The 15,672-nt window shown below is 51.4% G+C and overlaps 1 protein-coding gene across 4 annotated transcripts in view; it reads right to left on the bottom strand.

The window, feature by feature from the left end:
• The window catches only part of Znf236 (zinc finger protein 236), a 94,017-nt gene that overhangs the window by 19,702 nt on the left and 58,643 nt on the right, over positions 1–15,672 (bottom strand). For all 4 annotated transcript variants that reach the window (XR_011704758.1, XR_011704757.1, XM_071602626.1 and 1 more), the window contains exons 21-26: positions 13,367–13,470; positions 11,412–11,780; positions 10,571–10,716; positions 10,240–10,480; positions 9,647–9,826; positions 6,821–7,008 (exon numbers count right to left, since the gene is read on the bottom strand). Coding sequence is in view for 2 of the 4 variants with exons in the window: in XM_071602626.1 (XP_071458727.1) it covers positions 6,821–7,008; positions 9,647–9,826; positions 10,240–10,480; positions 10,571–10,716; positions 11,412–11,780; positions 13,367–13,470 (1,228 nt within the window). In the remaining 2 variants the exon portion in view is untranslated. The remainder of the gene's footprint in view (positions 1–6,820; positions 7,009–9,646; positions 9,827–10,239; positions 10,481–10,570; positions 10,717–11,411; positions 11,781–13,366; positions 13,471–15,672) is intronic.

The following is a 15,672-nucleotide window of genomic DNA, read 5'->3' on the forward strand; positions in this document are numbered from 1 at the left end:
GTTCTCACACACTGCACATGCCTGACTGACACAGTAACTCAGGACAGCCTGAATGTCTTCACACACTGCACATGTCTGACTGACACAGTAACTCAGGACAGCCTGAATGTCCTCACACACTGCACATGGCCGACTGACACAGTAACCCAGGGAGCCTGAATGTCCTCACACACTGCACATGCCTGACTGACACAGTAACCCAGGGAGCCTGAATGTCCTCACACACTGCACATGTCTGACTGACACAGTAACCCAGGGCAGCCTGAATGTCCTCACACACTGCACATGTCTGACTGACACAGTAACCCAGGGCAGCCTGAATGTCCTCACACACTGCACATGTCTGACTGACACAGTAACCCAGGGCAGCCTGAATGTCCACACACTGCACATGTCTGACTGACACAGTAACTCAGGACAGCCTGAATGTCCTCACACTGCACATGTCTGACTGACACAGTAACTCAGGACAGCCTGAAGGGCCTCACACTGCACATGCCTGACTGACACAGTAACCCAGGGCAGCCTGAAGGGCCTCACACACTGCACATGTCTGACTGACACAGTAACCCAGGGCAGCCTGAATGTCCTCACACACTGCACATGTCTGACTGACACAGTAACTCAGGACAGCCTGAATGTCCTCACACACTGCACCTGTCTGACTGACACAGTAACCCAGGACAGCCTGAATGGCCTCACACACTGCACATGTCTGACTGACACAGTAACCCAGAGAGCCTGAATGTCCTCACACACTGCACATGTCTGACTGACACAGTAACCCAGGACAGTCTGAATGTCCTCACACACTGCACATGCCTGACTGACACAGTAACCCAGGAGAGCCTGAATGTCCTCACACACTGCACATGTCTGACTGACACAGTAACCCAGGGAGCCTGAATGTCCTCACACACTGCACATGTCTGACTGACATAGTAACCCAGGGAGCCTGAATGTCCTCACACACTGCACATGTCTGACTGACACAGTAACCCAGGGAGCCTGAATGTCCTCACACACTGCACATGTCTGACTGACACAGTAACCCAGGGCAGCCTGAATGTCCTCACACACTGCACATGTCTGACTGACACAGTAACTCAGGACAGCCTGAAGGGCCTCACACTGCACATGCCTGACTGACACAGTAACCCAGGGCAGCCTGAAGGGCCTCACACACTGCACATGTCTGACTGACACAGTAACCCAGGGAGCCTGAATGTCCTCACACACTGCACATGTCTGACTGACACAGTAACTCAGGACAGCCTGAATGTCCTCACACTGCACATGTCTGACTGACACAGTAACCCAGGGCAGCCTGAATGTCCTCACACACTGCACATGTCTGACACAGTAACCCAGGACAGCCTGAATGTCCTCACACACTGTACATGTCTGACTGACACAGTAACCCAGGGCAACCTGAATGTCCTCACACACTGCACATGTCTGACTGACACAGTAACCCAGGGAGCCTGAATGTCCTCACACACTGCACATGTCTGACTGACACAGTAACCCAGGGGAGCCTGAATGTCCTCACACACTGTACATGTCTGACTGACACAGTAACTCAGGACAGCCTGAATGTCCTCACACACTGTACATGTCTGACTGACACAGTAACTCAGGACAGCCTGAAGGGCCTCACACACTGCACATGTCTGACTGACACAGTAACCCAGGGAGCCTGAATGTCCTCACACACTGCACATGTCTGACTGACACAGTAACCCAGGGCAGCCTGAATGTCCTCACACACTGCACATGTCTGACTGACACAGTAACTCAGGACAGCCTGAATGTCCTCACACACTGCACATGTCTGACTGACACAGTAACCCAGGGAGCCTGAATGTCCTCACACTGTATATGTCTGACTGACACAGTAACCCAGGGAGCCTGAATGTCCTCACACACTGCACATGTCTGACTGACACAGTAACCCAGGACAGCCTGAATGTCCTCACACACTGCACATGTCTGACTGACACAGTAACCCAGGGCAGCCTGAATGTCCTCACACACTGCACATGTCTGACTGACACAGTAACCCAGGGCAGCCTGAATGTCCTCACACACTGTACATGTCTGACTGACACAGTAACCCAGGGAGCCTGAATGTCCTCACACACTGCACATGTCTGACTGACACAGTAACCCAGGACAGCCTGAAGGGCCTCACACACTGCACATGTCTGACTGACACAGTAACTCAGGACAGCCTGAATGTCCTCACATTGCACATGTCTGACTGACACAGTAACTCAGGACAGCCTGAATGTCCTCACACACTGCACATGTCTGACTGACACAGTAACTCAGGACAGCCTGAATGTCCTCACACACTGCACATGTCTGACTGACACAGTAACCCAGGCAGCCTGAATGTCCTCACACACTGCACATGTCTGACTGACACAGTAACCCAGGACAGCCTGAATGTCCTCACACATTGCACATGTCTGACTGACACAGTAACTCAGGACAGCCTGAATGTCCTCACACACTGCACATGTCTGACTGACACAGTAACCCAGGGCAGCCTGAATGTCCTCACACACTGCACATGTCTGACTGACACAGTAACCCAGGGCAGCCTGAATGTCCTCACACACTGCACATGTCTGACTGACACAGTAACCCAGGACAGCCTGAATGTCCTCACACACTGCACATGTCTGACTGACACAGTAACCCAGGGCAACCTGAATGTCCTCACATTGCACATGTCTGACTGACACAGTAACTCAGGGCAGCCTGAATGTCCTCACACACTGCACATGTCTGACTGACACAGTAACTCAGGGCAGCCTGAATGTCCTCACACACTGCACATGTCTGACTGACACAGTAACCCAGGGCAGCCTGAATGTCCTCACACACTGCACATGTCTGACTGACACAGTAACCCAGGGAGCCTGAATGTCCTCACACAGTGCACATGTCTGACTGACACAGTAACCCAGGACAGCCTGAATGTCCTCACACAGTGCACATGGCTGACTGACACAGTAACCCAGGACAGCCTGAATGACCTCACACTGCACATGTCTGACTGACACAGTAACCCAGGGAGCCTGAATGTCCTCACACACTGCACATGTCTGACTGACACAGTAACCCAGGGGAGCCTGAATGTCCTCACACAGTGCACATGTCTGACTGACACAGTAACTCAGGACAGCCTGAATGTCCTCACACAGTGCACATGTCTGACTGACACAGTAACTCAGGACAGCCTGAATGTCCTCACACACTGCACATGTCTGACTGACACAGTAACCCAGGACAGCCTGAATGTCTGACATCAATCTCAGTCTAGACGCCATGGGTGCATGCCCATATTGCTAGCAGCTTGGGAACTGAGGCAGGAGTATCACAAGTTCATAGCAAGCTTCAGCATCTTAGGGAGGGTCTAAGTAACTCAGCGACACCCTGTTCTGATTAAAAAAAAAAAAAAAAGGCTTTGATGTCGCTCAATGGTTAATTGCCTCTGGGTCAAATCCTAGTCCAAAAATAAATAAATAAATAAACTCCCTCTATACATCTATGAATCTTAACAGGCCGAGGTGGTAAAGCACCCAGGGAGGTCTCTGGCTCCTGCCACTCAGGTAAGTGCTTGCTCCCTGTGTTTAGTAGCTGAGCCTCTCAGCAGCGGTGACAGGAAGTGGGGAAAGTGCAAGGGGAAGAGAGCCGGCCTCAGCTGGCGTTTAAATGGAGACTCCGTCTGTGGAGGACCAGCTTCTCTTCTCACAGGAAAGACACTGCCTACGGCAGGTACCAGAACAGACCGACTCCTGCAAAGGCTCTTCAGTGATTCCAGAAAGAGAAGCTTTCTAAATGGATTGGGGTCCTTTCCCACAGGTGTCTTTTTACAAAGCCGACGGAGGCCTCTGGGCTATCTCCACAGTCAGTCTGGCTGGTACGTGGGCATGGACTAAGTCCTGTGTTCACCGCCCTGCAGGGGCACGCGCTGAGCAGTGCTGCTCTCACATGGCCCACAGCAATGACACTTCCCTTGGTATCTGTGGCTCACTGCAGCTACCACCTGCCTATCGTATTTGAAAAATGGTGTCAAACTGGACTTGTTAATTCAGGTTCTTTAATCAAAGGCAAGATAAAAAATGAAAACCTGCTGGGCAGAAGTTCTGGGGTACACCGGAATCACTGTTGGGTCATAAACTGAAATACTCCCAGCCTGAAGCTGAGGCACCCAGCATTCACAGGGGAAAAGTCACGATTCCTTTTGGATTGTAATGACAAAATCGTAGACATAAAACACACATTAGCAGTAGTCAGGGATAAAGAAGGGTGAGTAGCTATAAAAGGGCAGCACGAGGGGTCCGGAGTGGACCGTCTGCCCCACTCGGTGGTGATGACACCAGGCTGCAGCACGTGCCTGCATTTTGCTGTCTTTCCAAGATACCACCATGCGGGGAGGAGGAGGAGGAAAGGGCACAGAGGCCCCCCCTCCTAGTTACTGCAATGCTGGAGAGCCCACAATCCCCTAAAAACAGAAGCTTTTACAAAGAAACACAATGTCATTTACTGGCTGCTTTTTTGTGTTTTAATTGCAAATAGTAACTATTTTTAACACAAATGCCCCAAATAAAAAATCTAGAGTCCGGTAAATTCTATACTTGAGAACCCACATGTCTCACGTGAACCCACTTAGATGGTATCACCCAAAAGTCCTGTTGGTGGATACTGTTACTTACACTCTACTTATTTCTTTTCTATACTTAGTCTCTACTTAGGGAGAAACGACAGGACTCTGTGCTCCCCACATGCACAGGAACTTCCCACAGGCGCATGCAAGCCCAATACCTGCGCCCACAATAGTTGCAGGGAGGCTTGGTGCTGGACAGCCTGGCTACTGCACCTGAGCCAGAGGAGGCCACCGAACCCACTAGGGGCTGGCGAGACCCAGGAATGCCAGTGGTGAACCCAGCTGGGGAATACTGAGAAATGACCAAGAGTTGACACTAGTGATCAACGCTTGACGTGACAGCAAGTTTCCCAGATCACCACCAGGCCCCTGAGAGTCAATCTAGTTCACTAAAACTTCATCAGAAACATTCTTCTCAGCAGCGCATGTAACTTTACTGCCCTCAATGGTCCTAAATAAATACCGCCTCCATAGAGACATCACAGGGGTCAGCACCAGAGAGGGCCCCAGGAGTGAGGTGGAGGAGGAGGAAGTGGAGAGAGGTGGAAGTTCTGGAAGCTCCCGGCAGCAGGGGCGGCCAAGGCCAGCACTACACTGAGAGAAAGGCCCTCTCCACACACAGGTCTTCATGGGACTGTCCCACTGCCAACTCACTCCAAGGCCAAAGTCTGATACTTAACCAGGACTCAAAAAATCATAATTACATGCCTGAACAATTGAGCTTCAGGTGTTTTGTACCCAACAACTGCCTGGAACAACAGAGTTATATAAACTGAGAATTATTCATGTATACCACACTTCTCTTCAGAGTACGCGCTGAACGCCTCCACTCTCTGAGCAGACGTCTGGCGCACCTTTCTGCTCCTCTGAAGCCCGCGGCCCAGTGTCTCCCTTCCCACGTTTGCCTCGGGAGCGTTCTAGGGCTTCTCCACAAGGTTGCTCTACACTGAAGGATGTTGCACATCGCTGTCTTTCAACTACGACAAAACTATACTTTATATTAGGGTTAACTATGGATTTATAAAATTTTTTTTCCAAATGTTTTGCTATTACAGATTCAACTTTGCCTGATGGACAAAACTACATAAGAATATTATTTAAGTAAATTACTTAAGAGTGCTATTGCTTTTAAAACCATTTTATTTCATGAACTATAAAAAGAAACAAAAATATTAATATATAATAAGTATCTGAGACTCTCAAAACTTACAAACATTTATAATAATTACATGCTTAGTTGTTGCTTCCTCTTAGTCCCTGGGACCCTAGTTTCCTCTGACTGCGCAAAACAGATTCCTCACTTCTGACCCCTCTTGGTGCTCTTCTTCCATCTCCTCGCTAAACCTGAGGAGGGCTGGGTTGTGGTTCGTGGTGGAGTGACCCCAGCACCACATTAAAACACCAAACCCAAGGAGCACATGAGATTCCAGGACCGACATAAACCCCCAATGCTCAAGTCTAGACTGACTCCTATCACCTGTCTCTCCATCACCATCACAAACTGCTAATTTTCATGACCACCAATAGAGTTTCAGGTCATATTTTTATGACAGTAAATAACTGTAACGATTTAGGTACTGCCAGACAGTTTTCCAGCATCCTGTGAAAACGCACAGGCCTTGGATCCAGCCATGCACCAGGAACCTCAGTGATAAGGGCACCAAGGTCCTACCCCTCCCCGTACCCCTGCAAACAGCACGATACCCCTCAGCAAGGCTTGCCTGCAAAAGTGAATACTGTAAGGCCTCCTATCAGGTTTTGCAGTATTAAAATTATAGGAGAAGACATCTACGATACGAGTTTACACCACACAGTACATTATAGGCCCTATTTCTGTAAAAATTTTTAAAATATGCATCTGTATGTGGGACTACAAAGATTTAGAAGGACAAGTAAATGAAAATGTTCACCATAATTCCACTTAGGTATTGATTAAAGACTTTTTTAAATTTATTTTTTATGCTTTCCTGTGTTGCCTGAATTTCCCCCCCATTTTGGGTCTAACATAATTACTTTATTTGGCCAAATTTTAATTTTGAAAGAAAACATTCAGAAACATTATACATTTGGGAACGAGCAAGTTCATGAAGTTCCACAGTCACCCTCTGAAAAGGTCCCCACCTCCCCCATGATGCTCACCTGAGAGGTGATATTCAGTGTAACCGTGTCCAGGCCTCCTGACAGCACGCCCTGAGTGTCGGCCAGGGTCAGCGTGACGCTGGCATCGCCCCCCACGCCTGACGAAGACATGACCAAGTTCTGAGTGGAGATGGCTGATGGTGACATTGGTGTTGTGGAAGGCAGGCTCCCACTCGTAGGATTAAGCTCTGCGAGGTGGGCAAGAGAAAGAGGTCAGTGCAAAGCAGGCAGGAAGGGCGCTGGTCCTGAAGTTCACAAAGGAAAGGCAGAGCCTTTAACCCAATTTTTTGAGAAGGTTCTTCTTAGTTTCTATATATCTAAGGTGAGGATGCTCTGCTGCTTACTGTAGTACTAAAAAACGTGAGTAAAAGAAGAGTGAAAATGAGACCCACAGCCCAGTCACTGCCGCCACTGTAGAGAGAAAACTCAGGTGAGGACTCCCGGGAAGAGGGACCACTGGAGAAAGCCACCAGACAGGACCCACTGAGTAGCAGCTGGTCCACAGCGCAGCAGGAGAAACTGACTCCCACGGCTGCTCCGCTGAGGCTCCTCACCTCAGTGCCTCCTGCTCTGAAACACGGGAGTCAGAGGAACCCTCATGCAGTCCTTCAACATTAGCTGACTCTTTCTTAAGTTTCTCTAGCAAAAGATAACAGAACTTTTAGATGCTTTCCCTTGCAGTCGGTGCTAGGAGAACAAAGCTGTCTGGGACAGAATCGGTAATGTCAGGCCTTTCTTGGACACAGCGGATGCCTTCTCCTCCTGGCAAGCAGGATGGTCTCAGAGGGATTGCCCGACCTATGAGAGCACGCAGAGGCTGGTACAGCGCTACTGGTGAGCGCAAGCACGCAGGCACAGGCAAGTGGCACGCGGGCACTGGTGGCACCCAGGCTCCGTCCTCAACTTCCCACTCATCCTTCAATGGGTGCCATGAGCATCCCAAGATGGCAACCAAAGCTCAAAAAGCTACACCCCAATTATGGAGAAAAACAACAAAACCCTCTGCCAACACCTGTGAGGCGCGGTCGCATCGGCCAGGAGCCTGCCCTGGAGCCACAGCCAGCAGCAAAGCCAGCTCTCACCTGCAGCTGCCTTCTGCAAACACAAAGTCCCTAAGACCCACACTGTGGAGGCCTCCCTATGCTAAACAGCCTGGAGCGCTCAGAGCAGGAGGACCACAGAGGCTGGGATCTGCTCACCGTCTGCAGAGCAGGCTCCAGGGGAAGGTGAACCACTTTTTATTAACAACTGGGCTGGGCTGGGGAAGCAAAGGACTGTTGTTGCCTATATTAAGAAGTGCCGTGGAATACAGCGGCCAAGAAGACTTTTGAACTGAAAGTGAGAATCATGCATCGAGTGTTTCTGATGGGGCCTCGCTCAACGCCACCCATACTGGGGTCCTCAAAGTCAATCTCATCAACAAAACAGCTTTCTTTAAATAACCATCTACGGTTCCAATATTAAAAGTCAGCTACACATCAGGAAATTACTGAGTTACATAAAAGTCAATGTTAAGAGCATCTAAAATTCTCACATTAAAAAAAAAAAAGGAATAAGGCTGGGCGTGGTGGCGCACACACCCTGTCATCCCACAGCTCAGGAGGCTGAGGCAGGAGGATCACGAGTTCAAAGCCATCCTCAGCAAAAGCAAGGCACTAAGCAACTTAGGCACTAAGCAACTCAGTGAGACCCTGTCTCTAAACAAAATACACAACAGGGCGGGGGATGTGGCCCAGTGGTCGAGTGCCCCTGAGTTCAATCTCGGGTACCTCAAAATGAAAACAAACAAAGGAATAAAGACACCATACTGGAAAACAAAGGTTTCTGTTCTCACAACATAGCCTTTCTTTTAATCCCACTGCTAATTTCTGCAAAGATCTCACTGAAATAAAAGTAAAACACCGCGGGTGGCCTCATGGCTGAGTTGGCGGGAACTTGGTCTGCTGTGCTCCCCTTTACTTGCTTAAGGGGAAACAGGGTGTTGCCCTCCCTCACACCAGATCTCCACGGAAGGAATTTTTATTATCAGTAAAATGGCTCTGTTATCTCCAAGAACAACTTCATGTGGTAGTTATGAGGATTAAGTGAACTAATATAAAGGCATCAATAGTCAACAAGTTACTAGAATAACACCTGGCACGTGGACGGGGCTATAAAAATCGTCACATTAAAAGTGACTTCTAGTTCACATGGAGAAGAGCTCAGGGCTGAAAATCCCGGGGATGAAGCGTGCCAGACACACGTGACGCTAGCACCCCTAGGCCAGAGCACACTGTGAGGACTGTGGCCATGCCAGGACCAGGCAGGCGCGCACCCGGAGATGGGTGCTTGCTCACCAACTGACCTGGGCTATGACCAACTTGTACACCTACGTGAGCTACACTGCCCAACGACATTTTTGGCCTGTTTACCTGCTTTACAATGTTCTACCATATTTTAATTCTTTCTGTATAATCTGAGTAGGCTTCTGAAGACAAAGAGCAGGTGAACACAACGGGTCTCCAAGATGTCCTTGTTGACACAATTCACCCAGTGACTGCCTTCGGTTTACAGAGCATGAGAAGAATCACAAAGCTATCTGTTCTGCTCTTCACTGAACACAACACTGCAGAATCACAGGCTCTCTCAAGACCAATCAGTGCATCACACAGTCGACTCCAAGTGCAGGAAGTGACAGGAGAAACCACGTCCTGATTTCTGGCAGGAGCTCCCAGGCTCGTGTTCCTCACACCTAACCCTGGTGCTACGCCAAGCTGTCCTGGGAGAGGGACCACAACAGCGTGGACCTGAGCTGCAGGGCGAGGAGGCGGAAACCCACTTACTAACCAGAGATAGTCAGCGTGATCTCCTGTGGGGACCCTGAGGAGGACGTGGCAGTGGGACCCGCTGCCTGGGCCAAGACCTGGCTGAGACTGGAGTTGTTGATGGTCAGGGTGATCTCGTGCGGGCCCGTGGATGTGGACACGAGGCCTTGAGAAGTCATCACTTGAGTGAGGTCCTGGGTCCCTGCTCATCAGTACAAAAGCAAAGCACAGCTGAGATCTAAAACTGCACATTTATCCTCATATATATTAAAAACAATTTAATTAAACTGTTATTTCAACAAGACAAAGATTCAAAATGACCTATCCGTCACCTCTAGTTAGTTCCTCTAAGATAAGCCGTGCCCCAGCACCTGCAAGGCCCTGGGTCTGATCCACAGCACCACAGAGATACAACATACGTGCACATGTGCCACAGCCTTGCAAGGGAACCTGATGCGGCATGAGCCAAGTGACAGCCAGAACGAGTGCCCCATGGACGCACAGAGCAAGCAGGGCTGAGGACACAGACAGGTTCCCTCCATCCCCAGGATGTCTGGCTCACGTGGTGGGTTTGCCCAGGGAAGGAAATGACCATGACACAAGCACGACTCTCACCACTGCTGCTGGTGGTCAGCACGGAATCCTGCTCAGACAGTGGGCTGATGGTCAGATTGGCAGATGTCACTGTGGGCTGCAAGGACAGGCCTGAGATGGGCTGAATGACGACGCTGGCTGGGACGCTGCTGTCAGGGGTCTGCAGGGAGCTGTTCTGAGGGGCGGTGCCGGGCTCTCCCGAGAGTGGCTGGGTGAGCAGGTTGCCCTGCTGCAGTGTCTGCTGCAAAACACTGGGATCGATCTGAAAAGTAACAGACGCCCGTCAGGGAAATCTCGTGCCGTCCCGTAGTGTAGACAACATGAAAGCACAGGAACCACACAGTCACCGCACCTGCAACGTGATGTTGTTGATGCTAGAGGCATCGATTCCAGAAATCTGAACATTTGGCCCAACCAAGTTGGCAGCCAGCTGTAACTGGATGCCTTCCAGGGTGGCCAGGCTCCCGTCTGTCAGAGACACGGTCAGGTCACCACCAGCTGCCCAAGAAAAGAATGAAGGGACAGTCAAACACCACAAATGATTTTCAAATCTGAAGGAGCTGATGTTTACATAGGGATTTCTAAATAGGCAGGTTTTATAAATGCCGGACACACTACAGTAATCCTGTGTTTTCACCACACCATACACGACCTAATTTAATCACCAAAGAACAAATCCTGTGAGATAAATAATAGGACTATCCATTTTGAACATACCCAACTGGCTCAAAGAGAGTCCTCAGGTAAGACCAGGTCGGAACAGCAGTGCCCAAGAAGTGCCAGGCCAGCGTGGATTGCTGCCAGGCGCCAGCATGTCTGCGGCAGTAAGAACTCACAGCCCAGTGGGTCAGACCTGGACGCCTTCCACGGACCGTGGCCCAGCAACATGGCAACGCCACTGTACCAGAAGCTATGTCAACGAGTGCTCCTGAGCCAACCCTCACACTGAATCTAAAAGGGTGCCAAGCAGCGAGACTAGGCTCAGCCCATTAAAAATGAAAGCACCCAAAGGGCTGAGGCGCTGGGAAGCGACCTAACAGCAGGGGAAGGGGAGGTGAACTCTCTAACCCTCTGGCCTCGGAGGGAGGGGCTCCAGGAAGGGCATCCTGCTGCAGAAATGGCAGTCCTCCCACCCGGGCACGAGGGGACGCCCAGTGTGCCAGGACTGGGCCGCTCCCCAGCTCGACTCTTACCTGACACGGCGGCAGGAAGAATCGCTTGGCCCACCAGTCCTTGCAGATTCTGCAGATTCTGATCAAACTGTCCTGTCAGCACAGAGTTGTTCATGATGAACACGTTGGGGTCCGTGGAGGAGGGGCTGAGCAGGCTCGCCGGCTGCAGGCCTTCTGGTGAGCTGCGTGTCACAGGCTTTCTGACTTTCTTTGGGTCTGGTTTGTAGTGGAACTGCATGTGCGTCTTCCTGCGCCCCGAGGTGCGGAAGCGGAGCTCACAGTGAGGGCACTTGAAGGGCTTGGCTCCCGTGTGCAGGCGCATGTGCACCTTCAGGCTCCCCTTGGTGGAGAAGGCGTTGCTGCACACGTGGCAGCTGAAGAGCTTCTGGCCTACAGAGAGCCAGCCGAGTGTCAGCGGGGCTCCGGGACCCTGCTCAGCAGCGAGGCAGCCCACCCAAGTGCTCCACAGGGAACCTTCCCCAGACCCTGCAGACCTGGCCGACAGGTGCAGAGCCTTGGGGCAGGCTGCCACCGTGTGAACTGTGAGGCTCCTCACCCCCCCAGGATTAGCCCTTGAGCCACGGCCTGCCACTGGAAGCTCAAGGCTGTTGTATGTGCTTCTCTTTGATTTACAAAGGGTGCTTTAGCATCTTAGCATAAACAGGGACAACCAAAGTGGCTGGCATAGGGTAATGCCACACATGGGGAAATGTCCACAGGGCCATGTGTCTGGTATCATGGACCCACTTCTTTCCTTCCTTACCCTTCTTACCATCATCCATGTAACAAAGGCCACAAGGGCAAAGTGTCACAGCAGAGGCTCTGCCCTGGAGGAGCCTGGGCAGAAAAGCTTCCTGCCCCCTCTTGCCCTCTGCTGCCCAGGCACCGGGATTCACCAGGGATGTGCAGGCAAGGACCATGGGAAGACGAGATTTTACACTGTTTGGGGTCTTTCACGTGGAGAAAGGTGCACCGGAAGCATTTTCAGAGACGCCTCTCTACTTCCGGTCCACGTGAGCTGCAGGAAGTCCGCCAAGCAGGTGCTGAGGACCCTGAGCCCCTCCCAGCACCCACCAGGCTGAAGATAGTGCACCAGCCCTGGGGTGCCAAGGCAGGCAGCGCCAATTTCTCCTCACCCCCCCCCCAAGTTCACAGAGTGACACAAGAGAAAACCACAAGACCCCCAGGACACAAAAGGAAAACTGCACGCGAATTCACGTGTCTGCTTAGCTCTAAACATGACGCCGTCAGAAAAGAACCACAGGACGCCACACACTGTTCAATTCTGCTCACAACCATCATGAAGAGCACACTAGGGTGTGGCAGTCACAACCCCGAGCGTCACAGTAAGGGCAGGCACCTCCAAGGTCCACCCAGCACTTCCCACGCAGCCAACGCTCCTCAACTGCCTGGGAGGGAAGTGCCACCCTCGTGCCTGCTGCACACGCAGGGACCTGCAGCTCAGAGGAGCAGGAGCCCACCCTGGGCAGGAGGAGGGCCCACAGTGCAGAAGGCAGGCAGGCACAGCCAGGGATGTGAGGGGACCACCGACTTTCAGGCCTCAATCCAGACAAAAGAAAGAAAAAGGCCAGGCACGCTGGACATTAACTGTCCCCTCCTCACACAGAAAGTATGCCGACCTGGACACTTTGGTAGGACTTGACAGTCCCAGTTTGAAAAAAGCCTCAACAAGCTGCAGGCGACTCCGACAGCCAAACGAGACCCAGAGGCCATCTTTTCAACAGCCATTTAGGTCACATGAAGAATACAGACAACCTGTGACTTCGATTCTGAGATCTAATCCTCTTTTTGAGATCATTTTCCTTACGTCAGGATTAGAAAAAAATGATCTTTTATATCTACTTTCTCATGGTTCCTGATTTCTAAGCTTTCGATGATGCTGAAAGTATCAAAGTGTGGGAAATACATGGGAATAAAACACGAGCGCAGCAAGGCCTTGCCCAGGGCTGACCTACCTGTGTGGGTCTTCACGTGGCAATCGAGAGTGGACTTCACAGTGAAGCTCTTGCCACACTCCTCACACTTGTATGGCTTTTCTCCAGTGTGGATTCGAACATGCCTGACAAAGACACTTGTAGTTCAGGGATTTTGTTTTTAAATATACATACACTTACAAACAGCCGCATAGTTGAAATTTATGACCACATAAATAAAAATCATATATTCCTATGTTCTGATTAAGTTTGACCAAACAAATTTTTTTAAATATTTTCTTTTTTTAGATTTTGATGGACCTTTATTTTATTCATTCATTTATATGTGGTGCTGAGAATTGAACCCAGTGCCTCACCCATGCTAGGCAAGTGCTCTACCACTGAGCCACCGCCCCAGCCCCGCCAAATAAAAATCTTGAGGTTCACTCTACACGTGAAAAATACCATTAAAATGTAAATAACAATAAAAATATTTGCAAGACAAATGGAAACAAGGCTGATTTCTTAGAAACAACAAGGAACTCTTGTCAATCAGCAAGAAGACAGCCCACATCAGCGTAGACAAGTGGACAAGGTGAATTTCACACAAGAAATGACTGAGCAGCCGGGCGCGCAGGCACACACCTGTGATCCAGGAGGCTAAGGCCTCATGAGTCCAAAGCCAGCCTCAGCAATGGCGAGGCACTAAGCAACTCAGTGAGACCCTCTCTCTAAACAAAATACAAAATAGGGATGGGGATGATGCTCAGTGGTCAGTGCCCCTGCGTTCAATCCTTGGTACCAAAAAAGAACAAAGCAAGCCCAAGACCCAGGCTAAGTGGCGGCCCCACCCAGAGCCAAAGCCTGCCCTCCTGCTGGAGACAGCGTAGCCCCGGGGCCCGGGGGACACACTCCCACCACACCGGCAGTGAGCAGGCGCTCAGGGGACACAGGTCCTAAGGCCTGCAGGAGCACGTGGCCTTCTGCACGGGGGTGCCAGGGTCCAGGATGCTGTGCAGCGGAACACTAGGTCAACACTACAGGGAAGGAGGGCAGATCGGGGCTGACAGAAAGACACCTCAGACCCGTGGGGACACGGAAGGCGGCCAGCGGGGAGCAGACCACAGAACTGAAGGCAAAGTGCAGGCACATTTCTGAAAGCACAGGAGACGGGACAGCGGCTGTCTCTGGGGAGCAGCACAGCCCTCCTCCTGCCTGGTTTGCCTCATGGTGACCCCGACTCAGACGCAGGAGGGGAGGCTGAGCCTGGAAGTTTGCTGAGGGAAGGACGGGCCCCCGTCCACCATGCACTCTTATTTTCAGAACTGGCTCCTGTCCTGTTGGTCTTCATGATGGACCCGCAGTCCCAGGGAGGGCCCAGTTTCCATCTACCTCCTCCCTACAGGCCTGGGGGCTTCTGAGTGGGGTGCAGACTTAGACACCATCTCAACAACACCCACACACAGGTGTCAGGTCAACTCTCTCATCCATGATCCCCCAGCCAACTCCCTCGGTGACAGAACTGTCCCTGCCAGCCAGTTCCTTAGCTTCCCGGCCCCCCACACTGCTGGCCAGGCTGCAGTCCCAGTCCTAAAACCTAGACTCTCCTGGCTACTCCCTCCATGGCTTGACTTTCTAGTGCCGTGTCCCCCAACCTCAGAGCACACCACCTGGATGCCCATCCTGAGCTGCAGCTCAAGGCCCAAGGAGCTCACCACACAAGGCCCTTCTGCCCACACGAGCCAGCTCTGGGCTTTCTCCACCTGCACCGTTGTCGTCACTCTGGCTGAACACACGTCCCCTTCTCTCAGGATACACATGTCCCCAGCGCCACCCACACCCACGCCCCCTCCCCGCCTTGCCCCCACAGCCCTGCAGAGCACACTGAGGGTCCAGAGCACGTGGAAAATGCGCCATCTATGTTCTGGAGCAGTCTGCACACTCACCACCTGGACTTACCAAGCTGCTCTATGCCTATCTGTCTAGTTTTTGCTCTAGGAGGTACAACTAAGCAGCCCTGCTTCAGATTTAGAAACTTCCAGAACCTGGGGAGCGTGTCTAGACTTAGACCTCCCCAGGTGCACAGTCCTTAGCTCCTCCTAACTTCACTCCGCCTTTTCTGGCCTCCTTACCACCCGCCATGCTCTATCTCTTGCATCCACTGCCCATCTCTGGCTGTTGGCCTGAGTACTCCTTGGTCTCTAGCTGGAGGTGTGCTCCTCACACAGACCAGCAACCCCAGGCAGGAGGGCATCTGCTGCTCTTCTGCACACCCTCAAAGCCCGGCACTCTGTCTTCCTCGATATAAAAATATTTTTATTTCCTGCTATGACCACAATCACACAGAA

This window comes from Marmota flaviventris, chromosome 16 (assembly GCF_047511675.1).
Source record: "Marmota flaviventris isolate mMarFla1 chromosome 16, mMarFla1.hap1, whole genome shotgun sequence".
In the NCBI taxonomy this organism is placed as follows: Eukaryota; Metazoa; Chordata; class Mammalia; order Rodentia; family Sciuridae; genus Marmota; species Marmota flaviventris.